An 18,889-nucleotide genomic window follows, 5' to 3' on the forward strand; every position below is an offset into this window, starting at 1 on the left:
TCAAATACTAACTGTTATTGGTTTGGAAGGAAATGGTTTAAGCTCACTGGGACAATTAAGAAGTGCATTGGCAGTTTTGCTTACACAGTCGCTCTCCTCTTTCCTGCTGATGTAAGCTGCAATCCTATAGAAGCAAAAATAATTATTTGTGTACTGGTAAAAACTCTGGACGTTAAAGAAATTAAAAAAAAATCTGCGCCATACATAAAGCATAAATTCACAGGGTCATTTGTACTTCTGGGCATGATGTAATATATTTTGCTTGACAAAAGTTGTCCTCCCAACACGCAGATGGTGATGACATTTTGCAGACACGTTGGCTTGGTTGTGCCGTTTTGCATACACCTTGTCAGTTCCCTCAGTAGTAGCAAGCCGTCACAGCGTATCACGTAGGAGAAAGCACAGTGCCCTCAGCAAACATCCACTCACTTGCGTATGCGATTGCGCACGATGGCCAAATGCTTGGCAACGTAGCTCTCGCCCGGTGCAAGCTTCAGGGCTCGCAGGAGGCAGGCCTCAGCCTGGTACAGTGCACCCCTCTCGACTTGCACCACGCACAGGTTGTGCAACGCCTGAACATGGTCGGGCTGCAGGGACAGGATGCGTTCGTAGCACTGCACAAAAGAAATTCAATCAAACAGGAGCCCCACAACAATGAGCCGCAAGAGTGACTCCAACCAAAAAGCCCATCACTGCAGAGACAACAATGTGGCTCTTTCCTCAGGCCACCATTCTTTGTCAAGCCCCGAGGCGGGAGCTGAATTGGTTCTCAAACATCAGGTCTAACAAATCCACATTTTGGTTGGAGTCACTCCTAAACTCCTAATGAATTGTCCCAGCCAGACAGGTAATTCTGTTAAAATGTTTAGGATCCACCACAATGAGTGCGATAAAAAATAACAAGTGGACTTATGTAACCTTTATTAAGCAAAAGCCAACGACAGTGGCAGCTTTTCACACGCTGAAGCATCAGGTACACCACCACCGTATTCTTTCAATGGCATTTTCTTAGTGTTTCTAACAACTTTTATCAATAACATTACATTTCTTCTAAGAAATAAAATTCTGTGCTTGGAAGAGTTGACTCTAACCTCTAACTCCCTGCAATGTCTTGGAATCTCTCAGTAACACAAATCTTCCTCAAAGCCATGACAAACAAATGCTCCACAAAAAGTGCACGCCCATAATTTTATGGGCACAGGATGAAATAATGAGTTTTGGCACCCCCATGCCATGGTTTTCAATGGCTCGCATGGTTCTCAATCATGCATTCTCCAATGTTCGTTCGTACTGACAACCTACAAAATAAAAAAAAAAAATACAATGGCGTGAAAGTCGTAAAAAGAATAAGTCTCTTTCATAGATCATAAACTCTCACAGATCACATTCTTAATTCTAACGTATACCATTAAGACATAGTAACACTAAGTTTAGACACCTGATTTATAAACCTGATTTATAAACTTAACACAATGATCCAAGCAAAATTGGCCGAGTGCCGACCATATGGCGGTGATTGGCAGGGAGGTGACCATATCGGCATGAAGAGCTTAGGCCACAAAAAGGCCGACCTATGTTGCCGATTCCTGTCGGCACTGGCTTGGCTACAGATGTCGGCGTGGATGCGTAGGGCAGCCATAGGTGAACAAGGTGCCACAAGAGGGGGTCACCAGAGCACCCCCCTCACATTTGTGTAATAATGTTATTCCCCTCCTGTGCGGCACCATTGCATTTTAACACCCACTGAAACCCAAGTGGACCAAAATGCCAAACTTGTTGCCTCAATAGTTATGTTAAAGCGTGAACACTAGCTCAGCCCCGCACACCCATGAAGTTTTAAAACATATTTTGGACGTACAGCCCTGCCATTCTGATGGCACCGCTTCCAACGTGCAGCGGAAGGCCTTAATGCGCAAATGAGAACCCACGCATATATTTCACAGAAGGAAGCTAGAACTGTACATCAGGCTCTCCCAGAGTGGATGCCGTGTATGGGAGTCATAAACTTCAGCTGTGCTCCGACACCAGGCTTGGCGCCAAATTGTGAAGCATCTTGCTCAGTCTCATCATTGACTTGTAAAGTGAAGCAAAATTAGCGCCTCGTATTTTGCAATGCTAACACAGTGTCTGTACACTGCAGTAGCTGGGTATGGAAGAAACCTGCGGTGAATCAAATGCGCAGGTGCTGAACATCTAGGCGTGTTAATGAAACAAGGCATTGCCTTTGCTGCAATCAAAATAATTTATTGCAATAACTGCGCTCGTGTGACCACCATGGCAAAGGAGCCACAACATTTTGTGCATTTTGGCACTGACACACGCACTCGAAATGCAGTAAAACTAAGTATTAAAGGGCAGTATATTCACACCCCAACATGCATAACCTGATGCACTTGAGTGTGCTCAGACAAATGTGAACCTGAGCCCATGTAGACCGTATCTTACAAGCAGCAGTGTTAAAAAGATGAGGACGAAGAAAAGAGGGCAGCAGGTCACCGCAACCGTCTGTGGCAATCGGGTCAGGCAGCACACATGGGGAAGGAACCGAAAGGAGAGGCGGGCGCATAGATGGTGATTCTTTCTTTTGTCTTTTGCTCACCTTCCTTTCTCCTCTCTGTTCACCGTTTTAGGCATGATGGGAAAGAGCAGTGAGGAGATAAGGAGGACCTTTTGGCATGAAAAAGCGCTCAGTGGCTGTTTGATCGGCGCAGCTTTGCACGGTTTCTTCGATGCTGTGCTTCTTGTTTGCGAGAGGTTCACTTTAAACGTGGATGTGAAATTTTCAGCCTGTGGATTTTTGCCCTCTGTGGAGCCCCCCATTTACATGTCGCACGTCTTATTTACACTATTCGAGCCTATACTGTTTAGAGTTAATTTGGAAAGAGTTTAGAGTTAATTCGGTAAGTACTGCCGGTCACCCAGGTAAGGCGCAAATGCGTACATGAGTCAAATAGTGAATAAAGCAGAGTGTTTTTTTCTTATTTCAAACAATATTTCTTGGAAATTCCTGCATTCCAGCATTCCCCGCTTCTTCAGCTCGGTTACATTTAACAGGCGGACATTACTTTCTAGTAATGTAGTGCAGTAGTGCAGAGGTTGCAGAGTCACAAACTCACGCTCATTATGTTTTACAGAGAAGCTGTTATAGGCTAGGTTCCAGGAGATCGTGTCCAGCAACGGAAGTAGATAGATAGATCGGAAGTAAATCAACAATTTTCGGCTCCATGCGCATGGTGGTTTGGCTCCATGTGAATGGCGGTTTCCCACCAGCTGTGCCTTAGCACAGGTGTCAAAATGTATGATGGATGGCCCATTGTTATACCCCTCGCCACCGCCAATGCCTCTTTCACCAGTGTCGCGATACTTGGCGGCAGCACGTCCTGCCAATCGTTGTGCCCCTTTTTCTCGTGATGTAAATATCGCACTAGCGCTGTTATCAGCAGTTGCCCTTTGGACTCGCTATGGGACGGACGCTTGTTTAACCACATCTTCCAGGATCCTGGCGATGCCGTGCAGTGTGCCACGGCTATGAACGCTGCGGCTCATATGCTAGTCTATGACGATGGGGCGGACTTGGCGCAGCAAACGCACTACTTGTCCATCGCACCGAGCAAAAACAAGATGCCGGTGTCCTTGCTCTTTGACGAACATGCCGAAGATGCTCAATATAGTCAATAATGTTAATATGTAAACTCACTATAGCAGACCCACCATAGCCACAGCTTCATTGGCTTCCATCTTCACAGTAGTGGAAGGGCTCTGAATTATTTAATTATTGGCTTTAGGGTACATGTTGTAATGGCAGAATTGGAGCCTGTCAACATGCAGGGCCTCTTCAGTTGGAAACAATTTTGGAACTAGTACCAGTTTTAAGATATACATTAAAGTGTGTGGCAAAAATGCATTGATGTTCTAGCTATTCTCCTACTGCACTGCAAATATATGCAGAGCTCGGGGGAAGAAATTGGGACATGAATTCATTTGGGTGATTTTGACTTTGTATATAGTACTTGTTATTTCTTATCTACAATAATGATTTACCTAATAACATTTCCCCCTCAATAAAGATATTTCAAGACTGTGTGATTACTGTGCACAGGAAGGTGGCCTCCTGTGCCCTCCAGTGACCTATGCCCTCACATTCCATAAAGAGAAAGAAAAAAAACAACAATCTCGGAAAACAAACTGACATCATGCAGTGTGCATAGCATACACTTTAGCCATAGCTTTGTGCTCGTGCATACACAGCTTCTACTTCATCAGTATGCATTATTTTCACTTGTGCTCCCAGCCGCATCCGATGTCCCCTTCCTCAGTTCATGCCTTTCTCCTTGCTGGTTGCCTGCTCTGAACCAAGATGTACCACATCACCTGTCAACATGCAGCAAATTGATAAGAGAATATAGCCAAGCGGCAAAGGAGAGTACCTGTTGTGCTTTGTCCAGATCCTTTATGTGGTTGATGTAGATGTCACCCAGCAAGATGAGTCCTTTAATGTGGTCTGGGTGGGACTGAGAAGAAGATAAGCCAGGATATCAGGATATATATGCCAGGCAAGATATACACATGGTGTGGTATATTAGCAAGCAGCACTCAAAAACAGTTAATAGAATTACTCTTATTAAAGACCACGTGTAAAGATACTTGTGGTCTTCTCCAGTCCAAAAATGGACTAGCTGCAAAGATAGGACAAGCAGCACTAGCTGTGAGCTCTTTGCAGCATGTGATGACAATGCCCTTTATTCAGTTCCACTTTCCTGTGGCAAAGGCAAAACCCATGTAGATCAAACGAGCAAAGGTGCCTCAACGATAAGAGCACAACTATAATGTCACAAATGCTTTCTCAGGTCATCTTGCACGGCATTTGCAGGGTAATGCAGATGCAATCCATGATTTCATGAAGCAAGAGTGGCACAGCAGATAATAGATGCCTGGGTGTTATGTGTGCATCCACTTCACTGTCAAAAAAAGGACTTGATTTTCTTTCTTGGGCATAAGCCATGTATGCTGCAAGGTTTGATGTGCTAAAGGTGTGCCCTTTTGAATGTCATTCTTTCCCTCTCTAATTATGGCATCAATGCAAAGTACGTAGTGACCATGCAGTTACCTTTTTTGCATTCAATTAAATATATATATATATATATCCAAACTACTCATATAATGTCACACCCAAGGAATCCTACCAAGACAGTCATTCAGAGGAGGATAGAGGCTTGAAGCGAAGAGCAGTAGTCGAACAAGCCAGAACAAGCCAACGTTTGGATGTTGGCTGCCCTACAATTAAGTGCCCTTATCGAAACATTGGCTTTTTCAGCGACTTTCCTTGTTCGACTACTGCTCATCACACCCAAGTAATATGATCTCAGCGCCCCTTTGTGTGTTTTGCGCAATATTGCTTGTGCATTTTAATTTCATTTCGCCCTCATAATGCACATTTTCTAGTACAGTTGCTTTTGTGCTTCTATTCAATGCTGCCCCCTAGGTCACTTTTTACGTACATACATGCTGTTTACGTACATTTTACATGTCTGTAGCTGCGAATGCTGGTGGCTGCAAATGGGACCACAGCGCCCAACAAACCAGCATCACTGCTGGTGCCTTGACTGCATTAAGTTGACAGTATCGATCTAGATATAAAATAAAGTTGATGAGAACTTTACTTTATGAAAAATGCTGCTTGCATCCACATTATTATTTTATAAGTCCCCAATTGATGAACCTATCACTAAAGGGGCCCTGGAACACTTCTTGAATATTTCAAATAAACCTGCTCAATTAAATAAAACAAAAATTTGGGATAGTTGGTTTACACTAAGTAAGATGGTAAGGATGCCCTGGAGCACAAGAACGAATTGAAGGGACAAAGAGTTGTGTGTGTGGGACCCTTCTTCCTTCTTGTGTACTGCTTAGTTTCCAGACAATGCTGTCATGAACATACGGGCTTAATAGTTATTCATTAATAGTTGCAGCAGGGAGCCTACAGTCTTGCCAAAAGATTGCCTGCATGCTTTTTCTTTGAGAGAAACATGACGATTTTCATGCTTATTTCATGCACTTATAAACATAATGGTGCCATCTTGTGCAGGAAATGGTACCACTATGCCGCTTGATCTTTAGGTCATGTGATATTAAAGCTCAGCGCAATAATGGTGAGTAAGGTGGGCATTACTTCTGCATAGGTTCGGTGGGGCAGCATCGAATACAGTACAGGAACAACAATAAGTAAGCAAAGGCAGTGAGAAGGTGGCTGCCAATTACTCATTTCATACAAGGATCATTCATAAAATGTTTCATAGAAACGATTTACAATGAGATGTCTTTTAATTCCGGACACATTCCACACCTTTTACAAGAGGTGTGCCAGGGTACTTTTACCCAGACAACACTAGACGTCCACAGGACGTCCTCAAATGATACAGACCTCTTCACAGTTTTTACAGCGTCCTTAGTACGTCCTCAGGATGACATTCACTGGTTGATCCTGAAAACATTTTTTGCAGGATGTCTGAAAGTCTAAAGAATGTCCACTACAAGACATTTTTAGGACATGTAGCTTTATGTTATAAGAGACCCTGAAATTGAAATTTTTAGGATTGTTTCGGTTGATGAACGAGAAATTACATGCTATACTTCATGTAACCTCGTTACTAGTCCATGAAGCTTGTTTTTGATTTTTTTTTTATACGCGCAGGTAAACTCTGATCAACTGGTCTTGATGTGTTTGTTTGAACCATTTTGTGCAACTTGTATTGTTTTGAGGCGATAAAAGTTGTGGTGGGCAATGAAAGAGTGAACCAGCAAGGTACCCCGTGGTGTCAATGGCCAAGCCACCCCTTTTTCTTTCCTTGCTGGCACATTTTGACTTTGAAAAGTTAAGCCAAGTCATCCGAAGCCAAGTGCAGCCCTGAAGAAAAACATGGCAGCAGACAGCGGGTAAGTCTATATCTTGTGATTTTCTCGGTGGAAGAAAGTGGAACGCAGATTTGTACGGGGAAGAAATAGATGCATTACCTTAGCGTGGACAGAACCTTCATCAATTACTTAGTGAATCGGACGGCTTCGCATGACTTTGCCACGAAGGTCTTTGTGTCGGATGAAATAGGTGCTGGAACTCACGGCATCGCTTCGGCAGTATCACCAACGCTGCTCTCCACAGGTCTGTGACATTTTGTGCCTGGTCACGAAAGTGAACAGTTTCAACGTGATTATCTGAGCGTTTCTGGCCATCGCTTCTCCATGGTTCAATGGCGTTGTAGCATCACTCACAACCTCTCCGCTACCGCAAGTGCCTTTCCACGCTGTTTAGAGCATTGCTGTAAATGCCCAAGCAATCCGACATTTTTAGCAATGGCAGGCAGCAAATATCGCACTATGTCAGCCCCAAAGCTAGATGCGGTTGTGTCTAGTTGTGCTTAATTTTTTTTCCAGAACAAGTCATGACTAAGAAAGTGAGAAGTATTATTAGTTACGAAAAATATATATATATTGAGTGGATTGGTTTTGCCATAAACAGCAACATTAATAACCAGAAGTTGCTTTGGCGCTTCATACATCAATTTTGTGCTGCAGAGCTTCCAAATACAATATAGACCACTTATAACGTAACCGCTTATAGTGCAGGACCAGATATAATACGGTCTTTTCAGACTCAAGTTAATTTTCCCATAGCACTCTACGTATACGCGTATCGCTTATAGTATAGTTGTGGGGCACGAAATACCGGTTACAGTGTGGCTGCTTGGAAATTCAGCAGTCAACCTAGACGGCAAATGCTCTCCTCAAGCCACAAGTACAGTATTTACTCGAATCTAACGCGCACTTTTTTTAAAAAAATAAAACAGGTCCCAAAATTGCGTGCGCGTTACAATCGAGTACGACCCTAAATCTGCATTACCATATAGCCGTCGGCATTTCAAAATGGCCGCCTCGCACGCACGTCGAGCCTAGCTACTCTCGAGCCTAGCTACCGTAGCTTCCTCCATGTGCTGCAGTACATGTGTCTGTCTTAACGTTGTCTGCATCTGCTCTATCAGCATGACGTACCGAGTTCATCGTGATGCCGCATTTAAAAGGAAAGTGATCATGTGTGCGGACACGGACAGAAATCGGGCTGCATCACGGGCGTTCGGAGAATCCGATACTTGCGTTCAGGACTGGCACAAACAGAAGGAGAGGATTTTCGCCAGCAATGCAATGCGGAACGGTTTCAGTGGACCGAAGCAGGATGTAATCTGCGACGATCCACTTCGGCGATACGATCGCCTTGGCCCGATCTTGCAAGGAATCTGCGACGGGTAAAGTCCGCCACGCGCCGTGTTTTCGTCGCTTATAGGTCGCGTTGAAGCGAGAGGCATGATAGGACAAGGGTCAATTCGCTCTCCACGCTTTGTCACTCGAGCATTTTGACAGTTCGTTTTCACGGTCAATGAGCAGGATGTGTTCATGTTTGCTTGTGCGCGCGTGACACTGTGCTTGTTAATTTATTTAGTAAGCGAATACAAAACCTAGAGCACAGTGACAGCGACTGCAGAAATGTGCCTGGAATGTCCATTATCGCAATAAAATAGTTGTTTTGGTTATAGTGCGGATATTCGCGACTCCAGTGACTTACGTTATAAGCGGTCTACACTGTATGTCTTTCGTTTGTCATTTGTAAAGTGGACTAGATCTGGAGAGTGGGTCCTACGCAGGCTCCCTGCTGAGGCTTGTTTTATTGAAAAGTTGCTGGCACCACCGTCGCTTTCTCCCGAATGAGCGGCTCCACGAGCTGGCCGGACGCTTGTCGCGTCGCAGACCCTACCGCAGCTGCATGGAGCTTTGACAGGCGGATACTCGGTGGCGGTAACACTGAGATTATTCCCCACCGATCTATTGTAAATAAAATGGAAAAAGAGCGGCGGAAAGAAAACAAACGACGCAACAACGACGGTGCGTTAAGCAGACAACAGCTACTTAGCCCATGAGCTCGCCTCAGCCAATGAGTGCTGCCGAAACAGCCAGAGCTAACGTTTATTGGCCGCAGATTCAGAATAAGACGACGGCAGCACCGCCAAATTTTCCGTGTTTTTTGCTTCACCCTTGGCGCTTGCCAAGGCGTCCGTTGGACCAACTCCCCCATTCTAGTACACTCTAGTCATTTGTGCTTCAATTTAAGTTGTTTTTTCGACGATGGCTGTCTATTATTTCTTTCAGTATCTCCTATGGGCTCTCGCTCTTCAATGTTTTTGAATGAAGACATTTGAAGCGGTGAAGTCTCCTGGCTTTACCACACACCTTTCAACCTTTCTTGTCAGTGTGGCATGTGCCGTTAAGTAAAAATAATAAAATGGCTTCATGTGCACACTATGCATCTGCGTTTTCATTTCGTGTGGCCATGTACCGAGCCCGTGCAACGGGGCTCAAAAGTAGGCTCTGTCACGCAGTAAGTGCCTGTTGTAGTTTTAAGCCTGAATTTCTCACTCTGTGGATGGAAAAGAGGTGACTTCAGTCAATAAAATAAAGGATTTACACTTGGTGCAGCGAATGCCTAGGTATGTAAAATGTCCTGAATGCGTATCCACAAGATCCTCGAACGCTCTTCGAAGGACGTCCTGAGAATGCGCTGAAGCCGGACAAATGGACTAGATAGGGATGTTTTGAGGCCAGAAATTTATTTCAAGGGGGGGGTTCTCCGCCGACAACTACTGCTCGTCCCCCTCTTTCTCCTCTCTCTCTCTCTCTCCATATATATATATATATATATATATACACAAACGGCGCCCCACGTTGGGCGCCAGTGCGATAGGAAACTTAGTTCCTTCTGCATCAGTGAGATAGAGGTAGAACTGATGCAATTATCCCCTTGCATGTTGATATGGTAAGCTTCGAGGATTTCACGCTCGAAGCTTACCATAGGATTTCACGCCGGGTCAATGGTGTCGACGACCTAGTAGCGTCCTTTTGCTGGCGTAGTCGCTAGTCTAGTTAATCAACCCTAGTCAATTTACGCATTCAATGGGTACAATTTCCCAAGCAGCCCCACTTCTGGTGTATGAAATTGTCCCTCAGAATAGGGCAAAATCAAAAAATGGTGTCAACTTTGCACTGACGAGTGCTGTGATGACGCGAGGAGTATGCAGGACAATGACACTTGCAAGGAAACCTGGAGTTATTCGCCTAGCAGAGCACAGTTGACCTCTGGTTCAAGTTGTCAGGGGATGTAGATTCGAGGGCACTGCAGCTTCAGTTCAAATACAGGTTAACCAGGTCACATGCAGACGTATCTCTGCGGGCAACGTGTTGCCATGTTTTTCTGATCACTTGTGAAAAAATATTTTTAATTTTTGGTGAATCCACTCTCGATTTTCCAAATTGCTTGGTGATCTTCGCCAAGTCTAAATAATTGGTTTATGTATTGTTACGGGGTGTGTAGTAGGCGTTTAATGCAGAGAGCTGTAGGGCAAGTGGGTGTCGATACTACACGTCGTCCTTCTCTTCCTCGCTGCTCTCCTAATGTTGTTGTTGCTGCTGATGCTGCCGCTCCACTACCTTTGACACACTGTAACAGTATGTATATATATACAATGCAAAAGACAAACTCCTAGTGCTCCTCGGACAAGAATGCTTTAACAACGAAAATGCATGTTCTTGCGTTACCGAAACAACCCTTTGCTTAACTTCTGACAACAGTTTTTCATTGCTAAGGTGCGTAGCAATTGTGCTATCATCATTATGCTATTTTTAAAAATTATGATATAAAAAAAAAACTGAAATTTAGTTTACGAATTGATGCATTTACATAATGTATGTTGATGCCCTATAGCTCGTACATGACTTGGAAAAACAAACAGCACTAAGGACGAAGCCAAACAAGAACAAGACAGCGCACTATCGTGCGTCTTCATGTTTGTAGGCTGCAGCCCAGACTTGTTGCAACCCAGGTAACAGTGGAAATAACCATTGTTTTCCAGCCAGATATTCTAGAGAGTGGTACGTCCACAGAGTGGTGGTACCACAGCAGAGGGTGGGCACTATTTTGCAAGTCGCCTATCACTCAATCACGCTTTTAACGTTGTGGGCATGCTGTCATCATCATCATCATCAGCCTATATTTATCTCCACTGCAGAACGAAGACCTCTCCCTGCGATCTCCAATTACCCCTGTCTTGCGCTAGCTGATTCCAACTTGCGCCTGCAAATTTCCTAACTTCATCACTCCACCTAGTTTTCTGCTGTCCTTGACTGTGCTTCCCTTCTCTTCGTATCCATTCTGTAACTCTAATGGTCCACCGGTTATCCATCCTACGCATTACATGGCCTGCCCAGCTCCACTTTTCCTGCTTAATGTCAACTAGAATATCGGCTATCCCCGTTTTTTCTCTAATCCACACCGCTCTCTTCCCGTCTCTTAACGTTAGACCTACCATTTTTCGTTCCATAGCTCTTTGTGTGGTCCTTAACTTGTTCTCGAGCTTCCTTGTTAACCTCTAAGTTTCTGCCCCATATGTTAGCACCGGTAGAATGCAATGATTGTACACTTTTCTTTTCAACGAGAGTGGTAAGCTCCCGGTCAGGATTTGGAAATGCCTGCCATATGCACTCCAACCCAATTTTTTTTCTTCTCCAAATTTCCTTCTCATGATCAGTGTACCCTGTGAGTAATTTACCTAGATAAACGTACTCCTTTGCAGACTCTAGAGACTGACTGGCGATCCTGAATTCTTGTTCCCTTGCCAGGCTATTGAACATTACCTTTGTCATCTGCATATTAATCTTCAACCCCACTCTTACACTTTCTCGGTTAAGGTCCTCAATCATTTGCTGTAATTCGTTTCCATTGTTGCTGAATAGGACAATGTCATCTGCAAACCGAAGGTTGCTGAGACATTCGCCGCTGATTCTCACTCCTAAGCCTTCCCAGTCAAAGAGTTTGAATACTTCTTCTAAGCCTGCAGTGAATAGCATTGGAGAGAACTTGTCTTCCTGCCTGACCCCTTTCTTAATAGGTAACTTTCTACTTTTCTTGTGGAGAACCAAGGCTGCTGTGCAATCCTTGTAGATATTTGCCAATATATTCACGTATGCACCATGTACTCCTTGGTTGCGTAATGCCTCCATGACTGCTGATATCTCTACTGAATCAAATGCCTTTTCATAATCTATGAAAGCCATATAGAGAGGTTGATTGTACTCCACAGATTTCTCGATTACCTGATTGATGACATGGATATGATCCATCGTAGAATATCCCTTCCTGAAGCCAGCCTATTCTCTTGGTTGGCTGAAGTCAAGTGTTGCCCTGATTCGATTTGAAATTACTTTGGTGAATATTTTATACAATACTGAGAGCAAGCTAATGGGTGTATAATTCTTCAATTCTTGCTGTATTATTCTAGATTTCAGAATACAGGAAAGAAGATTTGCACTAGAACTTTCATATTAACATATGATGCAAGTTTCACTCACTTTCGGTGACCTGCTGTCCAACTTGTTTCAAGAGATGTTGGGAAGTAACTTGCGATTATGGTATTGGCAGCCATCACACGACGAATATTGTTATTTGATGACCCTTGGGAATTGACGAGGTAGACAGTCCGAAGCACGGAAGCCTTCATGAAAATTACGGCATCTGCAGTTCGCAGTAAAATAAGGGCCAGTAGCTCCGAGAGATTTGAAAGTGTTGTGTCTCCTGACACCTGGCTATTCTGAAAATTGCCGAGAGGTTTAGTTGGGATGGGCTCGCTGCAGCAAGCAGCACGTGTTACGACGGGGTAGTTGAGACTGGCCACGGCCGTCTGGTGCTGAGCGATCGGGCAGTGACGAGACGCTCGACCTAAGTGCATACTTATCCGCCAACTTAATTCTTGACGCCTTTTATGCCCCCACCTCCTCTGTATCCATCACCCCACTCCCCTTCTTAAAATTCTTTTCTGTTAGTCACTGTCGCACTCTACAACATTCACCGGGTTGTTGAACGGCACAGCGGCCCCTAACATTCCTATATATTTCTGTTTCTGCGTGGACTTCGAGGCTATTCACCTACCTGCCCTCCCACCTGTTTGTAGTGGCCGTCTCCTAGCTTCCCTGGCCCAGCACCCATGTCCTTGATATATTTTGCCATGCGCAAATCAGCGTTCTGTAGGTCTTTCCTTCACGTAAGCTCTTCTCAAGTTTATTAACATAATGAAAGTCAGAGACAAGAGGAAACAAAAAGAAGAAAAAAAAAGGGGGGGCGAAGCGTTTATGCGTTTCCTAGACAAGCGTGTCGCAATATTTTCAGAATGCTTTTGTTGGGCGTAGCGTGGTCGACGATTCGGTCAAATACCAGAAATGAGAAGCTCTTCAACAACACGAAGGCCTGGTGGGAAGCAACAATGGCTCCAAGTTTTATGCACTCGCTCGTACCATCTTTATCCGTGTGTGGAATTTCTTAGCGTTGAAACCCCTCAGGAGGTATGGTTCACACGATCCGGAATGAGGCAGAGGTGTGCCATGAGTGGGTACGCAATGTTCTGTGCATGGAAAACGGGATCATCCCCACGACAACTCCCCTCCCCTTTCTTCGGTCCGCCACAAGCCCTCGTCTTGCTTTCTTACATTCAAGCTTTCCCTTTCATCCGTGTTGCTCTTTCCGAGCCCTCATCTTAAAACTTTCTGTTCCGTGGCAAATGGGGGGGTCAGAAAATTTCAGGGGGGGGGGGGGGTTGACCCCCCAAACCTCCACTGTTTGGAACAGTGGCTACACCACTGTTTCGAGGCTCATGTGGGGACGTCCTGAAAACGTACTCAGTTGTATGTCTCAAGGATGTCATTGTGTTGTCTAGGTAAAGCCCACATCAGAAAGCACTCATACAAGGACAGCATTGCACCTAGAAATATAGAACTTCATTTGTACTTTTGCATGTTTGCTGAAAAGTTAGTTTAACAAAAATGTTCCACGTGTACATTGAATTCACATTTAGCAAACTGCTGCATAATATCTGACATTTGACCTTATATGGAGAGCACACTGACCTGAAGAAGCTTTTGAAGGTGTGGAACAGCATCCAGTGGCCTGTTTGAATCAGTTAAAAGGAGGGCCAGGTTGAACAAGGCACTACGAAAGTCAGCTTTGACCTGTAAAAAGCATGACAAAGGGTTACAGCACTTGCAAAGTAGAACAAAAAAATATTTTCAGCCCTGACAATAATGAATAGAACAAACAGTGATGAGCAGTCAGTGTAATCTTTATGCTGAAAAAACAAAACAAACGAAAGCCCAATTAACTAGCCACTCTCATCTTGCCACATAAGCAACACCTAAATGACAGGACACTTTTACTGCTATGCAAGCAGCATTTCTTTCGTCTCACATAATCTCTAAGACACCTAATGTGCGAACAGTGATGCACATACCGGGTACGCGAGGTATTTGAGAACACAATTCCTTATCGCCATAGACATCAGCAGGCTCATCATATCTATCTAGGCATGTGGCTTCTTGTTGGTTGACCCTTTATCATTCATACTGCGCAGTTTGTTCAGAGATGGAAGCGTACAGGTTAAAGCAGAAAATGAAATGTCATGCAGTCCTCGTCACCCTGGCTGCACACCACAGCGACTTGGAAATTGCCACCTTTCTGAACATAGCGAAGTCTTTTGTTTACAATGTGCGGACAGAACTGATGTGTTCTGGTGGTGACTTGGCATCTGTGGCGAAAAGGAAAAAGCACAGTCAGTGGTCAGATGTCGTCGTAACCTCTAATTTTCTCCAGGCAGCTGCAAGTCATCGTGAGTGACGACCCAGGGAAGTCAATGTGGGCCATTGCAAAGGAGCTCCAAGTCGCAGAGTCGACTGTCAAGTTGGCTGTGCACGAGGACTTGAGGTTCCACTACTGTTTCATGAGGAGGAGGCAATTCATGTCCAATAAAACTCGGGAGAATCATCTGCTCCGGTCCAAGCACTTGCTAAGCAAGCTGAAGAGACCTGGGGAGCCTGGAATGCTCATTTTTTTTTTCAGATGAGAAGAACTTTGACCAAGATCAAAACGTTAACCACTGTAATGACAGATGGCTCTGTGCAAGCACTGATGAGGTGTCATAGTGATGCACACAAAATTTACATCGTCTGTGATGGTGTTAGCCGTCGTCAGCAACAAGGGTGATGCCACACTTTTTTGCTGAACTCCGCGTTAATGCTGCCACCGTTGTAAAGCCCTGGATAGAGACTGTTTCGAGAGGAAGAACTTATGTCTTTCAGCAAAATTCAGCTCTCACCCACACTGCCTGCGTCACCCAGGAGTGGCTGGCTGGCTGACAACTTCTACGATCACATCACTCCAAACTTGTGGCCTCCTAGTTCTCCAGATTCAAATCTGCTCAACTACTATATCTGGGGCGTCGTTTAGAGAGAGGCCAACAAACAGCCACATAATACAAAAGACTCGCTGAAGGCCACCATTGCTGACTCAGTGGCCAACATCTCTAACAACCACCTGATCCGTGCATGCAGCCGTTTTCGAAGCCGAATTCAATCGGTTATTGCTGTGGATGGCGGATTCATTCAGTAATTGTGAAAATAAACCGTAAAAGAAGTATTTCACAAAGTTTGGTGAAAATATGTCTATTTTTGGCTGGAGATGTTCTTCTCTGCCTGAAGCCAACATTGTGTGCTCAAATACCTCGCCCACCCGGTATAATGCCACAGATTTACTTGCTGCTTGGTACCACCACAAACTGCATAAAATTTTCATAGTGAAGTGCATGAGGGAGGACGTAGTCTAGCAGTGCTAAGTGACAAACCAGTTTATAGGAATGCTTCATGTTCAATCTTTATAAATGAGGATATTTTTTTTTTGCATGAAATATACTTGAACTTACAAATGCTCATCATTCATAAATGCTTTACAGACCAATGGGAAATGCATGGGTATTTAATAAAAAACGAGCAGCAGGCAACTCAACTGAAACAAAAAAATAAAGAAAAGCTTAACAATGTCACCCTATCTAATTGCATACTTATCACATTAGAAAGCATCACAGCTAATATCATGTGGCAGCTCCTTAAACAGCTCATATGCAGAGGTGAGCATCACAATCTGTGTACCAGTAGGGTGCAGTCACGTGGTCTTCCTAAGCCTTTTGCCTTTCCCACTGAAAACTTCATCCATAGGGCAACCAAATCATGTCCCAATGTGTGTGCACAGTTTTGGAAACATACACTGAATGTCCAGTTTTGGATGTCCTACCACGGATGTCCCAAGGACATTGCACATAGACCTTATTCAGCATAAACATGAAATCTTTCAAGAGGCTTTGTCTTTGAGTTTCCTTGTAGCACAATTATGTTTTCTTGTATGTTCAAATAACAATTTGAAGCTGTCATGTCTGCAGCCTGTACGTACGTCACAGTTGGCAAATTTTCTGCCACAGTTTACTTTGAAAAGTTCAATTAGTGCAATGAGCCACTTGTACATGGCAGAAGGCCTAGATGAATGAGAAGTTTACTGTAATGGGATGGCTAAGTGGGCTAGTTGGTACTGCATTACAGTATCGAAACTTAGAGAAGATCACTTAGTTAGAAAGCTGTCTACATCCCATTTAATTCCCTACATCCATTAATATGCTTTTATATAATTCAATGTGTTCTTGTTAAATGCAATACAGAATTCTCGTCAGGGGAATAACTTCAACGGAAAACAGGCATAAATTGGTAGTTTTGCAAAAGAGAGCAATATGTTAGTCTCCAAAGCATCATATCTCCCCCACACAGGTAATTTATTTTCAAACCTTAGGGTAATGAATATTGAATGTTTATTCACCTGCCGCTCACATAGAGTAGAAAAAAAAAAGAAAAACGATGACAGATTAACAAAACTGTCATCTTTACAGATGCATATCCCCATTTATGTACATAATGTATGTCAGTCAGAACCTTGGAATGTAAAGAGGAGCAGAACTAGAATCGGCCAAATGTTAAGGTTTTCTTTACCAACACTGTTGATCTAAATGCACAGAAAAAATAGTCTCGATATATCTGTCTTGCCTTTAAGACACGCTATGCGAAATATTTGTATGATGGGCTTTGTTGCCATGACAAGTTCATGTTCTCTTTTGTTTCACCTCTGTCATACCTGTTTCAACACGCTGTATGAAATATTTCCAGGATTATTTGTTTACGTAATTTGATTTGGTTTTTGTGTTTCAATCTGTCTTATTTTTATTTTGGTTAACACCGTTATGTAAAATGTGAACTTACAGTTAACCACTACGAAGCTGCACTGTGTATGAGGTGGCTAGGCTCAAGCTGCAACCTGCAGCTTTTTCGCCTGTTCATCCTGGCAACATTGTTACAGAATAAATTCAATTCAAAAAGGACACACCACACAAGTGTTTGTGTCCTTTCTTCATCCTTTGTCTTTTGCTCTGCTCTAAGGAGTATACTGTACTTCTACTCGTGTGTGTGCGTGCAGGACATATTCGATACATCCCTAAGATACACCCATGTCCTGGCAGTGGATATCCATAGGACGTCATTGTTGTCACTGGGTTACTGCTGCTGTGTGAAGCTCAAATTTGCAAACAACAGCTTGACAAGCTAAAATGCTGTAGCCTTTAAGACTACACAACTTGTGAGATCAGTTAGGCTTTTTCTCTGTCAAGCTTTCTGGCTCGATTTTGGGGCTCACAAATGGCATGTAACCTGCTAGAAGCAATTTAAGTTATCCCACTGCTTTTTCTTCAATTAATGACAGGGCCTTTCTTGGCTCAGCTTGTATGAACTCCTGAGAGGGAACACACTGCACTCTTACCTAAGCTAAAGACAGTGATCAGTGCCTGTGTAACTGCTACAGGACATGTCTGTCAGTAGTCATGTCTTGAATACACCCGACGAAAACGCCGATACCGAAGTCCACATCGACGCAAGCAGTTTAGGACTCGGTGCCGTGCTTGTGCAACATCCCATGGGCACAGCCCATAACCCTTTCATGGAATCCAGATAAACACACTTCTCACACATGTGTAGAGATAATTTGTTAAATACCATATTTTTCGTTGTACAAGTCGCACCCATAAGTAGCACCCCCCTAAAAATAGCCACTTTTGCAAAAATGTCGCAGTTTCACCCGAAAGGCAAAGCATCAATTGCGATAGCAACTTAGTAGAGAGCTATACGGAGTAAGGATAGTAGTTTTATCAGCTGCATAAACTTGGACATGCAGCAGCACCAGCAACGCGCAGAACTGTTGTCGACGCCGTCGCCGTTTTGCCTGCGTTCGCACCGAACGCGCGCGGAATTGGTGACTGTTGCCAGGGCCTCTGGGGGCGGCTCGGAGGTTTTCGACGAGATTAGAACGGGAAACTCGTCGAGCAGCGTCGGAAATCTTTGCCATCTTCTTGCCTCGCAACGTTTTTATATAAATACGCATTTGGTGCCGCAGCTAAACGTCGCCTCCTCTCCCTCCCTCCCGTCCCCCCACGGCCTTTCACGCGACGGAAGAAGTCGCGTTTGCTCTTATATATGGTGATTGGAAAGGAGGAAAGAGACGCTTAATTCTGCAGCCCTTCAGGCAGCACGGCGCAGAATGCGCATTTGTTCTCTGCCGTGCGTTTGCTCCTGGTGAAAGCACGCGTCCGTCGAGCCCTTTCACTCGCACATACAGAGTCCGGCGGGCGGCGACGATTTCATCGCCGTTGACGTCATACGGAACCTCACGGCGACGGCGACAGCAGAAATCTTCTTTGAGTGTCCGTATAATTAATGTCGCAATAAAAAGTTAGTATATCAGTCACACCTTTGTATAAGACGTATGCGTTTCATGCATTGCAGCTTCACAATGCAACGGCTCTCACAAGCTCTCACAGCTTCACAATCTTGAACGGCTCTGGGACTCCAAATTTGGACACTAAAAGGACATCAGCTCCTGTAACTG

The 18,889-nt window shown here is 44.2% G+C and overlaps 1 protein-coding gene across 5 annotated transcripts in view; it reads right to left on the minus strand.

Annotated features, from left to right (window-relative positions):
- Positions 1–18,889, minus strand: part of LOC119449313 (protein O-mannosyl-transferase Tmtc3) — a 731,059-nt gene that overhangs the window by 37,212 nt on the left and 674,958 nt on the right. For all 5 annotated transcript variants that reach the window (XM_049666410.1, XM_049666409.1, XM_049666407.1 and 2 more), the window contains 3 exons: positions 13,993–14,094; positions 4,428–4,511; positions 430–614 (listed from right to left, as the gene is read on the minus strand). In XM_049666410.1, the coding sequence (XP_049522367.1) occupies positions 430–614; positions 4,428–4,511; positions 13,993–14,094 (371 nt within the window). The remainder of the gene's footprint in view (positions 1–429; positions 615–4,427; positions 4,512–13,992; positions 14,095–18,889) is intronic.

The sequence above is a fragment of the Dermacentor silvarum genome, chromosome 4 (assembly GCF_013339745.2).
Source record: "Dermacentor silvarum isolate Dsil-2018 chromosome 4, BIME_Dsil_1.4, whole genome shotgun sequence".
Taxonomy (NCBI): domain Eukaryota; kingdom Metazoa; phylum Arthropoda; class Arachnida; order Ixodida; family Ixodidae; genus Dermacentor; species Dermacentor silvarum.